The following is a 17,256-nucleotide window of genomic DNA, read 5'->3' as shown; positions in this document are numbered from 1 at the left end:
TTTATTTCAAGCTACATTTGAACTGTAAATATTAGTATTGTAATTACAAAAAGGAGACATGTAAACCAGACCAAACTTGTAGTAAATGGGCTTTAATGAAACTTGAAATGAGACCAGTATTCCCCTGGTAAATCTCTAAATGCCACAATTAAATTGTTAGGAAGAATATTCTTATTTTATATTGTTACTTTGCAAACAATTGGTTTGGTTTGGGGTTGACATTCGGCCTCTTAAGAATTAATTTAATAATAAAATATAGATGTTAATGATTCTGTCTATATGTACAGGCTTTGTTTGGAAACACGGTAAGCAAAATATTAACATTAATTTTCAATTCAATCTATAGCCCACAGATAAAGGATATTTGAGGCTATGCAATATTGATATATTGGCCAAACATGTTAGTTAAGATTAAATTAAATAGAAATGAATTAAAGAACTATGACGGAGATATGCACCGAGTAGGAAAAGGATCCTGTTTCTACATGATCTCAAGCATATAATGCAGTCAACTAATATTGGCCTACATGTAATTCCAACTGTTAACAGTGTTGCTTAAGCAGAGTATTTAAGTAAGTAAATGATACCAGGATGACATAACACCACAAATTACTTTAGTTCTCAGCGTTTTAGGCAGTTTATTTGAAAAACACATACAAAAAGATCATATACAAGACAATAAATAAAAAAGAGACAGAACAGTTTGGGTTAAGCTATGCAACTTTTTGCATCATCATTAGTAATAAATACAGTACAAAATCCACCCAGAGTGAATCTAAAGATTTTCCACAATATTCACTGATCATGTTATTCTTCATTATGATTTAGCTATTGCTTTCATATTATTGATACATACTTCTACTTTTCTATAAAATACTCAAGATCATAAAACATTGCGCGGTTACAGCAAAACAGCAGTGTGTTGTACAAAGATGGCCACTTCCCTTTTTCACTGGCAGGTTAATAATCAACATTTTTTCAGCAGCAAAGAAACATCTGAAATATTCAAGAAGGTACAGCATCATATTAAACACATCTACAGAGCTACTCCCACATACACATAGGAAAACCTGAGAAGGACATGCATTAAAAAGCTTGTGCTTTAAGTTCTACTGTTCATTCCGGTTCATCAGCTTGAGTTAATACTATGGCTACTGTCCAGTTCACTCTGGAGTAATGCGGTACACTGTGGAGGACATGGGGTAAGGCCAGTGAGAGCACGAAATGAAATAATAGTAAGACCAGCCAGCGTCATTCCAATCCAATACATGTTATAATAATTTGCAGGATTAGTAGAGTATTAATAAGAAATGCACACCAAAAACGTAGTTAGCTTATTATACCCAGGTGTAAAACACACTATCTATATTGTATAACCACAGTACACCAGAAATTTGCTCAATAAGACCAATGGCTCAAGTTAGCATGTTAGATACTTCCCAAATTCCCACACAAAGCAATTGCCAGCAATACATAAGGACAAATAATACAGCTCATTATGTGGGTCCTAAAACAACAAGCACTGAATTGAGATCCAGATATGATGGAATTTCATGAAAATGGTCAAAACAAAAGGATTATCACAAATTAACCCAAATATGACTGATTATGGGAAGTAAAGCAGTATCATCAAAAGCAAGCAAATTGCGGAGCCATTCTAAGAAAAAAAGGGGGTTGTACCCCGTCATCTGCTTTAGATCAAAGCAGGGATCGTGTTTTAAAAAACCAAAAAAGTCAAATCAAGGGGTGATATGAATGGAATGTGATCCAGATCAACAGCACCATGCTGGCTAGAAAATGTGTTGGGAACCTCCCACCCAGGAAATTTTTCTTTCAACAGGTTTCTTTTTTTCTCCTTTGAAAAAGAAAACACAGACGGCATGCAAAAGCATCCCCACCGACCAATGCATAATGAGGTATTCTTTTTTTTATATTTTGTGTTATTTTAAATAAATATATTGATTAAATTGCAAAGTTATGAGATAGAGACATTAAATATTCCACCACGATAGCTAGCTAGCTACAGTTAGTAATAAATAATGATTGTTAAATACTTAAGGCATCTTTAATCACAGCATTCTATGTGAACTAGCAAACCTCCATTTTCATCCATCTGTAGTTTTTTGGATGGAGGTTTCAGACAAAAAGAAAAAAAAAGCAACACAAAACAATTAAGTTACCCTCCAATAATACACAAGGAAGCATGAAAATACTTTTAACTGAACAGAAACACAAAATCTAGGACAAGAAGAACCCACACCACCAAACCAAAAATCAGGCAACTCCATATTATAGTGCATTTACAAAAACACAAGCTACATTATAACAACAATAAATATGTTTTTGCAGCATTGGAGCTTTTTCTTCACTATGGTTAAAATGGACAAGGACTCGGCATATTAGTACCATGTCCAGATTGGCATGTGAGCAAAAACAAAGTTGTTTTTTTTTTTTTACAAATACTAAAGGAAAAGAAAACAAATGGCAGGAAAAAAAGACAATTGAAATAAAATTAAGAACAATTGTTTGGTATTTTTCAAATGGATGGCTTTTTCTCCCTTTCACCCTCCTTCAAGTGAACTACGCCGACATGGTTCATGCATGATATAGAGAAAACGGCTTCTATCACTGAACGTATCACAGTTGTTCTAGCAATACCATACACTACTACCATGGGGGAGGCGGGGGTGGGGGACAATCATTCACATTCTAGCACATTTCACAGGCAAACTAGTTTTATTTTCCCTGTAACACCAGACAGTCTTTTTTATTTAAGTAGGAGCAACTTAGATTGAAATGAAAAGGAGCCGATACACAACAGAGGCGATTCACTGTATATAGAAATCACATGTGCTTGTTCCGATAGGCAATAAGGTTCTGGTAATAGGTAATACAAATATCCCGCACCGCATCCTCAAGCCCATGCCGGCCTCTCATGTCATGATCATGCCATGAGTGAGGCAATAGAGCGAAGTTGCAGTTAGACACGGATCTACTAGCAGCTCTTTGAATCCTAACCTCGAACATCAGGACAGAAACGCTACATTGGTCTGAGATCAGTGTCTAAGGTCAACTTTCGTCTACTCAGGATGAGTGGGGGTTGGGGGATGAGTGGGGGTTGTGGGGTGGGGTGGGTATATTAGGTGCATTCTCGTCCTCCTCTATGAATGAGTGAGATCGTCATAGTATACGGTTCACATGCACAGACACAGTCCCTGTTTCTACTGCTCCACAATATTAACGACACAGCCCAAGCCTGCCATACAGCATGCATATCTCAGGCCTCTGCTCTAGATTATAGAGGCCCGACTACGACACTACACAGATCACTGGAAGCCATGCCTGCAGTTAGCGGGTTTAGCATCAACTCTGATGGCATCTACCAACTGTAAATCCAAAAACCATGTTAGACAAGAAAGAGGGATTTTTGGCCTTTTTACACAACTAGCTCTTTCCTCATTGTCTATGATTTAACACACTGAATATTCTCCTTGTTAGAGGTGTAGTCACCCTCTCTGTAGGTTTTATTTTTCACACACATTTCTCAAAAGGTTTTTGCTTGCTACACAACACTGTTACTCTGTAAATACTTTTTCAGTACTATACTCCATTACACCACAAGCGTTCAGCTACAAGAGTTCACACCAAACAACCTCATGCTAATCATTTGATAATGTTCTGTACAGATGTGCTGAGGGCTTGGGCAGAGTGCAGCTTAAAGGATTTTTCATAGGCCTGGGGGAGAGGGTTTAGATGTAGTGGCAGAGACATGGCCTTAGTACACCACACTGAGCTGAGGGTACATACACAATCTGACAGAATCGTGTGAAGCCTCAGCACATCTGTCCATACGTGTACGCGCCTACCCTTTACATCCAGCAAGTCCATTCAACCAACCTTCAGTCCAGCCACCTATCTATGCATCAACCCCCATCCCTCGTTGTGTTGTAGGTGAGTGTGCTTTGTTGATCCCTCTGTCACAGCTGTCTCAGAAGGCAGGCTCGTTGAGTGATGCAGAGGGGAAGAGGGGTGTTTGGCAGAGCTTCCCCAGGAGGGAGGCAATGGAGAATTAACACAGACCAGATCCAAAGCTGCAGGAGTCGACAGGAGCTATCAACTGTCGGGGGTCAGTTGGGTCTCAATGTCCACTCTGCAGATGGGGCACTTCCTGCTGGTGGCCAGCCACTGGTCCACACACGCCTGATGGAAGAGGTGCATGCAGGGTAATCTCCTACAGACACAGAAGAGACAAGGTCAGGATTTTGAAATAAATGTAGGACTTAACTAGAAGAAAAGGTTCAGCAACATTTATTTGCCGTCCTTTAAAAAAAATGTGCGTCTCTAAAATGTCAACTTCTCATGAGAGAAAAACAGCCGTTTGCAGTTCTGTGAGAAGGCATACTGCAGATAAGCTCAGGTTTATTGAGTTTACAAAGTAGGAGATGCAATGATTTTTTTAATTTGCGCATGTTGTTGTTGGCAATGCAATTTCTAAAAGTATGACACGATCTTTACGATTTTATGTCTTACTTTGTAAATTGTTGATATTTGCATGTTGGTCTCAATACTTTTGTCTCTAACAAAGCTCTTTTTTTGGCTCTTTGATACTTTTTACCTTGTCTGCCTAAGAAATTAGCTGACAAATCGATTAGTCAATCACTAGTAAATTATGTACACTGCTCAAAAAAATAAAGGGAACACTAAAATAACACATCCTAGATCTGAATGAATGAAATAATCTCATTAAATACTCCTTTCTTTACATAGTTGAATGTGCTGACAACAAAATCACAAAAAAAATGATCAATGGAAATCAAATTTATCAACCCATGGAGGTCTGGATTTGGAGTCACACTCAAAATCAAAGTGGAAAACCACACTACAGGCCGATCCAACTTTGATGTAATGTCCTTAAAACAAGTCAAAATGAGGCTCAGTAGAGTGTGTGTGGCCTCCACATGCCTATATGACCTCCCTACAACGCCTGGGCATGCTCCTGATGATGGTCTCCTGAGGGATCTCCTCCCAGACCTGGACTAAAGCATCCGACAACTCCTGCACAGTCTGTGGTGCAACGTGGCGTTGGTGGATGGAGCGACATGATGTCCCAGATGTGCTCAATTGGATTCAGGTCTGGGGAACGGGCGGGCCAGTTCACAGCATCAATGCCTTCCTCTTGCAGGAACTGCTGACACACTCCAGCCACATGAGGTCTAGCATTGTGTTGCATTAGGAAGAACCCAGGGCCAACCGCACCAGCATATGGTCTCACAAGGGGTCTGAGGATCTCGTCTCGGTACCTAATGGCAGTCAGGCTACCTCTGGCGAGCACATGGAGGGCTGTGCGGTCCCCCAAAGAAATGCCACCCCACACCATTACTGACCCACCGCCAAACCGGTCATGCTGGAGGATGTTGCAGGCAGCAGAACGTTCTCCACGGCGTCTCCAGACTCTGTCATGTCTGTCACATGTGCTCAGTGTGAACCTGCTTTCATCTGTGAAGAGCACAGGGCGCCAGTGGCGAATTTGCCAATCTTGGTCTTCTGGAAAATGCCAAACGTCCTGCATGGTGTTGGGCTGTAAGCACAACCCCCACCTGTGGACGTTGGGCCCTCATACCACCCTCATGGAGTCTGTTTCTGACTGTTTGAGCAGACACATGCACATTTGTGGCCTGCTGGAGGTCATTTTGCAGGGCTCTGGCAGTGCTCCTCCTGCTCCTCCTTGCACAAAGGCGGAGGTAGCGGTCCTGCTGCTGGGTTGTTGCCCTCCTACGGCCTCCTCCACTTCTCCTGATGTACTGGCCTGTCTCCTGGTAGCGCCTCCATGCTCTGGACACTACGCTGACAGACACCGCAAACCTTCTTGCCACAGCTCGCATTGATGTGCCATCCTGGATGAGCTGCACTACCTGAGCCACTTGTGTGGGTTGTAGACTCCGTCTCATGCTACCACTAGAGTGAAAGCACCGCCAGCATTCAAAAGTGACCAAAACATCAGCCAGGAAGCATAGGAACTGAGAAGTGGTCAAGTTACAATTTTTGTCATTTTTTCAAGCAAAAATGCCAAACAATCTCTGGTTTCAGCTTCTCCGATGTGAGGATTTGCAGCTCTTCTTTGTCATATACAGAATGACATAATATCTTTGGGGTTTGGATTGTTGATCAAATAACACACAAGTAATGTTACCTTCCACTATGGGAATCATAATGGAAACTTCATAGTCAAAACAACTGATTAACTGAGAAAAAGATTAATCATTTTAATTCATGATTTTAATCAGATTGTTGTTCCCTTAGCCTGCTTTCAGAAAAAAATGTCAACTTTTGTTGCTGTTATGATTCAATTTCATTTTTTAGTTCCCATTATCAAATACTTTTTAATAGCAGTCATTGGATGCTTGTGTCCATCTTGATAAAGGTCGGCACAGTGTGTAAACACCAGTGACAATGATGGAAATAAGTCAAGGACTTTATTGGTCTGCCTCTGAAAATGTTTGAGATTTTTCAAATGTTTCAAAATACATTGTAATTGTCAGTAAACCAAACAAAAAATAGTTAGGAAACAGCTGTGGTTACACTGCTTAGTTACACCAAGTTAAAGGCCTTTGAATGTGTTCATGGGTCCTATCATGCCTAGCATGCAGATTATGTCTAGAATAGAGCCAGTTGTCTGACTGTGGTTCACATTTGACAACAGAATGCGCCTCAAGTGACCTCATGATCAAAATTCACTCACATTTGATTTTATTTTGTGGCAACTGCTGCTGAAAATCCACATTTGTGCTTTATAGTACAGTTAATCAGAAGGATTTCAGTGTATTTTATGGGTAATCACATGCATTTTATATATCTACTTTTATCGAATTACAGGAATCAAAATAATCAACGACAAAACCAAAGGAGCATGGTCTTCTCACAGTTGTCTTCTTTAACCTTAACCTTATGACTCCGAACTAAACAAAAGCCTGAAACATCATGAATGATGAATGCTCGGAAGATGATTCCCACCACAACATGTTGCACAAACAATATAATCAATAAGCAAAACCAAACTATCACCAGAACACTGCCCCGTTTCCAGTTTTCACCTACTTTGTTCTTCCTTCCCCTTTTCTTTTTCACAGAGTAAATAACTTCCTCTGTCACTTTGCCAGATCACAACACTGGACACACATCATAAGATTTTCTGAATTGCTAATGTTGCCTTCGGGTGGTATTTTTCAAGATGAGGAGCCGGAAGAAATCCTGTGACAGGATTTTCAAACCTGAGGTTTTGAACTTACACGGCAGAACCAATTTAGGGTTAAAAACAGCTTAGACTCTGACTTTGTATCCATCTTGAAGGAACGCATTGTTAATATATATAAGTAAGTAAATGTGAAGACGTTTCTCTGAGGTCTAATCAGCAGGAAAACTATTGTCTGGGGAGACTACCACCAGCTTTCCTCAAACAACCTTAAGAGCAAATTGTGTTCACAGCACTGTGCCAGGTCCACTGCATTGTAGAGTTTGGATGTAAAGACAAATATTATGGACAAATGAGACATTCCTTAATGTCTGTCTGAAGAATTTTCAAGCCAATCTAAACCGCCTCACCAGCCAAAAATCACAAGAGAAAGATCTATTTATTGCCAACAAACTCACCCAAAAAAAAATCCTCTTTTGGAGAACAAGATAATAGAAGATAACATAGATGGAAAAGAGAGAAGGGAAGATTCCCACATTAAAGACTCGTAAGTGTTCATGTCATCAAAATGGCTGTATGATTACAGAGTTGGCTGTGTGAGGATTATAATACTGTATTGCTAATATAACACCATATCCATTCAATTTGAGTTTATTCATACTGAACAACAATGGTGTACATATGTGTTTGGTTTTCATGCATGTATTAGGCCCCATCCACACTACTCCATTTCAATTTACAAACGGAGAATTGAAACGAATGCGATCTCCGTCCACACGAGCGTTTTAGCTGCGTATCAGAGTTGATCTCCGTCTACATTAAAACGACTGAAAACGCCCATCTATTGGCCGATCAGGTACACTGGGCATGCGCGTGCCGGTGTAAACATGAAGAAAGAAAGAATAAAGAAATGCATACGAAGAATCAGATCAGATTTATTTTTTTTGTTGCATGCAACAATAACGAGCTGGGACTGTTACTGAATGTAACATGGGACTGTGGCGGCGGAAAACAGACAGGGAGTCATTGCAAAGTAAACAGTGACATGCACAGTAGCCTGCAAGTGTAGGCAGATGGGCCTAGTTAGTGTCAAGTCAGATTTATCTAATTTACGACTTGGAAGTTGTCGTGAAGACTATTTACGAGTCATAAACACCTAATCAAGATAACTCGATGTGACATGAATGCTGCATAAGAGCCTACAGCCATGCTAGCAGCTCTGTGAGGCTAAAGTTAAATGCTAACTTCAGCGTGCTAAAATACCCAAAATGACTAAGCCAACATGCTGATGTTCAGCATGTACAATGTTCACCATTTTAGTTTAGCTTGTTACCATAACAATTAGCACTTAAAGGTGGGGTATGCGATTCTAACCCAATGCACGTATTGGGTTAATTCAGCTAGTATCTCCTCACAGTCCACTATCTGTCCGATTGGTGTGTGTCTCCGCTGAAGTAAATCCAGTGTTTGCACACAGCCCTGGCTCCATAAATGGGAAACAAAACGTTTCTCGGACCAAGCCACACAACACTTTTCCAGCCATGATTTGTTGTCAGGTAACATTAAATGACTTGCCCATGGACATTCAGCTTACTTTCTAGTTTGCCAAGACATGCTGTTGTTGTGATGTTAGCTATAGTAGCACTTAGTAGTTGTATCACTGTCTGGAGCTGATGTGCTGGCTCTGAGGCCGTCTCGTTCTCCCTGCATGTTAGCTTCACAGCGGCGACAGCCTGCTAACCCACAACTTTGCTAACATTAGTTACATTACGTGTGTCGTTATTTGCTCGATATCTTGAGGTTTGTCATGGTGTTGGATTTATCCAGAATCACACACCCCACCAAATTACAGCTGGGGTTTTGGGAATGCCATTAGTTCTGCAGGTATTTACTCATAAACCAACCAAGTGTTGGGCAAATAGCACTTTTGACCTCATGGTGGTGCTAGATGAAAGTCAGGGCATGAACAAAGCTATTACAATTCATCCTGAGGGGGATATACATTTCATCACAATCCATTTAATAGTTGTCCGCATATTTCACTCAAAACCACAAATGTCTCATCTCAGTCCGGTGATCAACAAAGTCAGCCTGATTCATCCTCTGGGGACCATGTATGTGTGTACGACATTTCATGTCAATCAATTCAATAGTTGTTGAGATATTTCAGTCTGGACTAAAGTGGTGGAGTGACAGACCGACATCGCATTCTTGTACCTCATAATTGCTAAAAAGTTTCATGTAATGGAGGAGCAGGACAGGTCAACCAAATGTATCCCCCAGGAGACAACAATGTGTATGCAAAGCTCATGTGCACATCTGTATAGCCAGCATTTCCCCCGAAAGATGAGCATATAGTTTTACCTGACATCCTCTCCATCCTCCAGCATTGACAGACAGATAGTGCACTTCTCATCGGTGTCCAGCTCCTCATCATCCAGACACATCTTCAGGTCCTGGGGTATTCTCTGCAGAGAGACTTTAATTATTAAAGTGTGTCGTGCTGTTGCCTGTTAGAAGCAGTTATGTTTGTCCCACGGGTGTCTCTGAGTCAGACAAGAAGAAAAGAGTCACCTTATCAAGTTTCCCAGAAATAAACTAGACATCAGATGGAAAAGACTCAATTACATCTTCTCACTTACAATGTACCAAATGATCTGACACTGTTTCCAGAGTATCTGGGTCATATTCGGTGGAGACATTTTTTGAAATTCATTCCACGCACATATCTGCAGACAGCTGGGTGAGTCATCCCTTCGCCTCAAATTGTGCACACTGCAGACCTGTCTCGCTAATCTGCTAACGGAAATTAGTTTGACCTTTGAACTACTGTGAGAGTCATGACCCCCATTCCACTCTCGTCTCTCAACTCTTTGATCCTTTCGACCCAGTGCTTCTCTTTTCCAGTCCCGTCTCTCACATCTAGCGCAACTTATTTCTCGCCCAATGCTTCGTCTGTACCAGACCACATCAGGAAGATCCACCACTCAGCTTGCAAGTAAAAAAGACAAATTTTACCTTTTTGTACTTATGGGGGAAGGTGAATCTCTCTATGGTGGTTTGGACCGCTCCACGGTTTACACTGCCCAGTCTGTCCTCCAGCTGCAGAAGCTCCTACATAGGAAACAATATATAGACATGTATTTTAATTATTACAGTTTAAAGTCTGACAAAAGGCCTTTCTGTATTTGCCTGCTGAGATAAACACTAATAAACATTTTTATAATAAAAAGTTCACATGCAAAAGAAATACAAGTGTGGAATCCTTTGATACAATAAAATAATTGGTGCTTCAAGGAACAGAAAAGAGGCTTTTCAAGATCAACTGCCTTTTAATCAAATGAAAACAAATGTCATGAGATTAAAGGCAGTTGGACCATTTGAGGCATCTGGAACCCAGAGTAATTGGAAATAAGAAAATCAGTTACACACTCGAGCCTGTCCAGAGCATTGGTCACAGAGAAAACAATGATAGATTGGTGTAGACTGGTGTGTCTGCTGAGGAGAGAGAGAGGAAGTAGAAGCACGAACCTCATAGCTCTCTCTAACAGCAGACGCGTGGCGGGAGGGGTTGAGACTCTGCAGAGCCAGCAAGTGCAGCTGGGGATATGGGTAGTTTCTGATCTCGTGGACAACCTGGAAGATGACAGATAGAAGAAGCTAGCGTCAGCTCTGCAGAAGACATCGGGGGGGGGGGGGGGGTCATCCTCTGGTTGCTAGGTTTCGGGATTAATCTCAGAAACCCAGAGGGGAATCGCTGGGAGTTCATCTAAATGAACATGATTGATTGTAATGAGGCAGAGGCGGCTCACCACTTGTGTTGAGGCATTGTTTCTAGGGAAGTGGTGCATCCTAGGAGAGGTCAAGTAGTGCTGATAGTGCTGCGGCAGCGGATGGATGTGATACTGGTGGGGGGGCAGTCCAGCATCTACACTTAGATCCCTGGACAGAAACCGAAAAACAAGTCAGTACAGTGTAACCACGGCATAGCTTAGACCAGAGATTCCCTTCCAGGGGTACTTGTAAATATAAAAAATAAAGAAATATATCCATATATTGAGTCTGCTATAACATATTAAGAATACGATGTGTTGAGAGTTTATTAAAAGTAAGCAAGCGGGCAAAGAAGTCTAAGCAATTAGGTTATAGTGGTGATATATGACTGAAATGGCGAGATAAAGGTAATGCATAAACAACATGGACATATAAGAAGCTCTCTTAATACAGACATTTTAAACAATTAAAATAGTAATGAATAAATTATTAAAATAGATAGCCAAAAGTAATAGATGAATTGTGAAATAGCTTAAAGTAAAGATACAGTAAAAACTGTTAGTTAAAACAGTTAAAAGAGTTATGGCTATAAGTAATGGATTAAATGGTTGAAATACAAGGTGTCGTTGAAGGGGTACTTGAGTTCACGTGACAGGGCTGTGAGGGGTACTTCAGACAAAGTAAGATTATTCCCTTATGTTTGGACCGGTCTTGGTCTTGTGATTGTTTTGTCTTCATAACCTGTGCTCTTAGATGTTTTTTTATGTTTTTGTCAACACCAAATAAAAAAATAATCATAAAACTTTGGTAATTACATTAACATTTGGTGGTCTTTGCATGGTCTAAAGACATAAAGTACTACCGCCTGAGCAGGGTCTTTTTGGTGGGTAAAATAAAGACCCAAGAACTAAATTTAGACCCTGGTCCCTTCGGTGGAAACTGCAAATGCAGTGAGTTCCTCCAAAGGTTCCTAGTTCCGGGGTATAGTTCCTTGGGTCGAAAAGCAGCTTATGTAATAATTTTACTTTTGAGGAGATGTATACAGTCATTTTTGCCCATTTTAGTGTCAAATAAGAGTTGATTTGCTTTGGGCTGTTTTCAACTCGGTCTTAAACCCTTTTAATCTGGTCTCAAAAAAGCATCTCTTCCAAATTAAATTATCAGTGTGAAAATGAGTATTGTATTATTGTGCATCATTTAAGGAGACTTTTTTGCTAAGAAATCTAAATATAAAACAAATAATTGAGACTGTTGAGACTCTGTGGCACAGCATAATGAATTATATGAGGTATATTGCTTACCAGTCTGTGCCCTCGGCCAGGTAGCGCGGCTGCTGCACCACCGGCTGAGGAGAGACATGAAGAGGGGGCGCAAACTCATAGCCAGGTCGAAGTCTGTGGGGCTGGTGAGGAACTCTCTCTGGGGTGCGTCTGCTGAGACAAATAACCAAGCATTTGAAAACATCCTGGGAACAGAAACAGAAATCCACTTAAATATAATGTCCCTGCAAAATCCCCAACGGTCTGCTTAAAGCATCTGGTTAACTTGAAACAGATAAGCTTCTGTGTACTATTTTTAAGTTCCCTGCAAACCTGTGTGGATACCTGGAGGGTGGCAGGATGTGTCGGTGCTGGGCCTCGAGGATCTGCTGCTGGAGGAGGTATTGCTGGTGTAATGCCTGAGGTAGGAAGGGAGGGGCAGGGATGTCCTGGAACTGGGGAGCTGGCAGGGGGTTGAGGGGCGGGTGGAGCGGAGGGCCATGTTGGTGGCCGGGAGGGGCCAGGTGGGGGTTAATGCCTGACTGTGGCTGCCCTGGGTGGGGCATGGGGAAGTCCATGGGCAGCGGGGCCTGAGGACCTAACTGGAAGTGCCGGCAAGAGGTAGCATGGCTGTGCTGCTGCTGCTGTTGCTGTTGCCGGTTGAAATGGGATCCTGTGGAGGATAAGGAGAAGTTATCAGGCACCTGTGGGGGCAGATTAGATGGAATTATTTGTGGGTGAAATGTGGTGTCAGTGTGTTTGTGTGATATAGCATGTTAATGAAGCCCTACCTCTTACCTAGGGTGAAAAAAACTTCTGTGGGGGGGTGGGAAAATGATGGTTACCACAGGTACCATGAATATGACAACCACTTTTGGTACTGCACACAAAACGTGAGCTTTCATTTCTTTTAATTGCATTTCCGAGCTCTGGATCGACTCCTGGTCTTCTGATTCACAGACAAGCGAACTGGATCAGAACAGATGAAATCTACCAGTATATGGTCTTCAACTCAGCTCAGTTCTTGTAAATTCTGTAGCTGACATTGGGTCATCGCACTCAAAAAAATAAATAAATAAAAATAGTACCTGGCTGTCTAAGATACGCATTAAACTACTTAGGCGCCAACACTATCTATGTAACCATAAAGAACAACTATTTCCTTCTTAAAAATGAAATCAGACTGCAAATTCACATTATATGTGCTATGCTCACTGAAACCTACTGTTCCTTTGTGTCTTACACCTACAGTATAGCTCTACTTGTTCTCCTCCCATGTGAACATTCAGGAGCCGAGAGGAAATAGCTCAAATGTCTTTTTTTTTTTTAAACTCTCTCCAACCACAGCTATTTGGCAACTGCAGTGAACAGTCTACTGTAGAGACTGGAGAAAAAGACTGGCAAACTTGTGCTGTGGTAAATTTGAAACGTGTCGTACTGCAGTATGGTTTTAATTCCATGCTTAAGCTTAAAAAGACCTTTTCGATTATGGGAGGGCTGGGGAAACTTCAATAAAAAAATTTAGCTTTCATTCGAAACTTCGAAACCCCGGCCAAAGGAAGCCATGACGGGCCTGCAGTGGAACACGATTCAACATACTTTGCTCTGTTATGTCCATCTGGCAGAAACTGAAGCAGTGAATTTTACAGAAGCATACCAGTTTAGAGATTAAAATTGTGCAGTTCTTAGATGGAAAATTTCAGCACGGTTCAGATTTAATCTGCTTTGACAGTGTAGAAGACAAAACGAATTCTGATGTAAACAGTGGATTTTCTTCTCTTTGTTAAATCATGAGGAAATAGGCAAAGTCTACATTGCATTTACTAGGAGTACGCTTAAAAAAAACGCAGTGTGGTTTTAAACACACCTCGGAAAGATGTGCAATGACTTTTCAGTAATATTTTAATTTTCACAAGTCGTCAGTGTAGCCGGGCAAGCAAAGGGATGACCTTTCTGCCGTGGGTCAAACGTTCAAATCTAGACAGTAAGTATCACACTGCGTTTTCAAGCGTCTCAGTGATAACGATCACCATGAATGACAGATAGATAGACTCATTCAGGCCCTGTGATGGAGGAAGCGTGGAAATTGTCTATCTTTGTCACAGCAGGAGAGGAGGTGGGTGGGGGATGTAGGGGGGGGGGGGGGGGGGGGGGGTGGGCAAGTAGGGACAGGGGAGAGGGAGGACAATAAATGGAAATTGGAAATCAGCAAGAAGCACACTGAAGGTTAGGAAAAACACTATATTCTTTATTGAAAAAGATTAGTATATGTGGAATTTGTGTTTTCTTTCTTATTTGTTTGTAAAAATAGTATAACTCCATGCAACAAAAATAAACAACATAGACTGAAGGCAAGGCCCACCATGCTCCATATAGGGTTAAAAAGAACAAAAGCAGCATCCAATGAGCAGACGAGTTGGCTACAGCACATGATTCCAGTACAGCAGGGTACATCTTTACTACAGAAAGATTACATTGGATTTTTACTAGTCAATGTAGAAAACCAAAAACCAAAAAGTATGAATCATAAATGTGACCATGCATTGAAAGTACTATTACCAGAACAAAAAGATAAAGAGAGACCACAACCAAACAATAAAGACGTTATTACTAATAGAGGATCTCTTTAGCAGTGCAGGAAAATAGGCATCCCTGTGAAATGGATAGCATTTTGGCCTTATGTTAGTGGGGAAAATTGGGAAGTGATGAACCACCAGTGAGCATGTTTTGATTACTTAAATGTTTAGAGTTTCATTTGCCAGTAAGGGACAAACAGCCCAGACAATTCAGTGTGATTCAAAGCTTGAAATTTGCAAAGGGAACAAAAAGGATTACACAAAAAATGGAGACAAGTTATGGTAGGTTGTTGTGTGCAGGTGCAGTGTACCTTCAGTCATTTCAAGCGATCACGTCACAGCATTTGCTGAAATACTTAGTTTCACAATAAATCTGGCATGCATGTGGTTCCAATTTGCATGCTTCTTTTTGAATTATAGGTCACCTTAATCATGTACATTGCACCTTGTGTGAAGAGAAGGAAGATGAGCCAAATTCTGGTGTTCAACAATGCAGTGCAGTATTTAAGATCATGCAAAATGTATCCACTTTACAGGAATTTACAGCATGTAGTCTATCAAGACTGGATGGGAGGTACACAATGACATTCAACTGATATCTAAAAAGAAGCTAAAAATGTACTACAGTGCTACAGCAACTTGACAGAAAAAAGACAAAAAAGGTGCTCTGTTCTAGGTGTTAGCTATTGTTTTAGTTTGCTTAACATGGAAAGTCTATGGCTGAATACATCTTGGGAGGGGGTGCTTTTTAATACCAATGCCGTCTTCTGATGGAAAGAGGAAATGAAGAAGGGATTCACAATACAGCTAAATGCAGAGAACAGGCAGAGGCCACGCCACACCACACAGCAGCAGATGATCATTAGCTACACAATGGGGGGGACGACAAAGATCTGATAAATGCAGAATGTAGAGCCAGCCTCCATACTATGGAACAGGGAAATAAGAACAGAAATAAAAGCACAATGAAATCACTGACGCCACTGTTATGAAATTAATGTTACACTGTAGCTTTATCATTGTGTTACTGTGACCGCACACTCGGGTCTTTTTGCAATCCGGCAGCTTCAAACAAACAGCTGCTGAATTGCTAATTAGCAAATAATAGAAAAGGCGACTTGATACATAGATTGTTCGGAAATCTACGCTTCCTTGGCAATTGGCCATGTATCGATAAGTACATTGGCCAATTGACACGGACGATAATGACTGAAATCACGGTGGAAAAACGGCGAGCGCTAGCAGAAGAAGGTGATCTTCAAATGACATCATCCAGGCACAGATAAGCTGACTGGCTGGAGAGGCTACGTCTATTTTGCGGTATTTTTTTTACAATGCAAACACACGATAACGCGTTAAAGGAAATAACAATGCACCGTTGTGTCGCTGAATTAAAAATCATACGAATAAATTGCATATCAGATAAATGCTGTCCAATCTGATTGTCCATGCAGGAATGTATTTTTGGCATCAGGTACTCTGGACCGCACACCCCGTGCATGTGAAATCCTTTGTGAGACATGTTTCCGTTCCAGGATATAGCCTGAGCCAGAGAGCCAGTTAGCTTATCTTTAGCGGCGGTATTTATTTTTAATTAGGCGCAATTACACCAGAAAAACTACATTATTCGGTGGTTTATATTAATCTCCAATTAATATGAATTAGAGAAGTATTGGGTTGCGGGCAGTTTCGCGAATAATTTGACGGTTGGTTTTAAGCTAGCTAACGCGAGCTAAACCGACGGCTAAGCTCGAGCTAGCTAGCCAACAGCTGCAGTGAATATTAAGATAAACAGGGCACATGTTTTGGATCGATATGAATATTAATACCGTACCTCTGTTTCTTACTGAGCCGAATACAGGAAGAACCAGATATCCGACATGCACTAAGACCATCCTGGGATCCTTATCTTATGATTCCGCCGGGTTATTTGGAGAGATAGAGTAGTAGTAGCCCATGCGGATCTACATTCAGGCGGCTGGTTGTTGCTGGCTGGCTTAGCACCACAGGCAAACCAAACGACTGTCTGACTCTCCTGGTTGTCGTTGACAAAAGCAGACATGTCATTTTATGTCCGGGGCAAAAGAGGGCGATGTTGCGGCGCTAACTTACATACCAAAGCTGGAACTTGAGGTATGTCTAGGATTATCCAGCCCTTTAAGTATAATTTAGGGAGAAACTATAACGTTACACAGTAAACTAAAACATAATTAACGTTAGTCGTGAACTTTTGATTTTTCCACACCTAAAGAGGTACTCCATGTTGCACTAATAACTCAATAAAGTTGGGGCACTGACAACAGACTTTTTATTTAAATGGTCAGTATATCTTTTTTGTTCGGGTCCAGCTCCAAAAAAGCTCAATCCTACATTTCCCATGGTGCAAGTCAATCGCACCTGTCAGTCTGCGGGCGAAAGGTCAAAGTAATTTCCTAACATTCCTGCCTTGTTTCAGAAA

General features: G+C 41.1%; 1 protein-coding gene across 3 annotated transcripts; it reads right to left on the bottom strand.

Annotated features, from left to right (window-relative positions):
* Positions 1 to 613: 613 nt before the first annotated feature.
* rnf165b (ring finger protein 165b) lies at positions 614 to 17,081 on the bottom strand. Of its 3 annotated transcripts, none has more exons than XM_038702549.1 (8): positions 16,633 to 17,081; positions 12,568 to 12,895; positions 12,265 to 12,396; positions 11,002 to 11,131; positions 10,721 to 10,825; positions 10,208 to 10,303; positions 9,554 to 9,657; positions 614 to 4,231 (listed from the first exon to the last, which is right to left on the bottom strand). In XM_038702549.1, exons 1-8 carry the CDS (start codon positions 16,691 to 16,693, stop codon positions 4,114 to 4,116), a joined length of 1,074 nt encoding a protein of 357 aa, XP_038558477.1. In that variant the 5' UTR covers positions 16,694 to 17,081; the 3' UTR covers positions 614 to 4,113. The 3 variants fall into 3 exon arrangements, 2 of the variants coding, with proteins under 2 accessions (XP_038558477.1, XP_038558478.1); XM_038702550.1 differs by having other exon boundaries at positions 12,265 to 12,393; positions 16,633 to 17,080; XR_005442409.1 differs by lacking the exons at positions 614 to 4,231; positions 9,554 to 9,657; positions 10,208 to 10,303; ... (2 more) ...; positions 12,265 to 12,396; positions 12,568 to 12,895 and adding an exon at positions 14,444 to 15,725 and having other exon boundaries at positions 16,633 to 16,939.
* Positions 17,082 to 17,256: the final 175 nt, after the last annotated feature.

This window comes from Micropterus salmoides, unplaced genomic scaffold (genome assembly GCF_014851395.1).
Source record: "Micropterus salmoides isolate LMB-PRFRI ecotype aquatic unplaced genomic scaffold, ASM1485139v1 Ms_hic_scaffold_7, whole genome shotgun sequence".
NCBI lineage: Eukaryota > Metazoa > Chordata > Actinopteri > Centrarchiformes > Centrarchidae > Micropterus > Micropterus salmoides.
The sequence above is the reverse complement of the archived record's forward strand: the minus strand, read 5'-3'. Positions and strand labels throughout refer to the sequence as shown.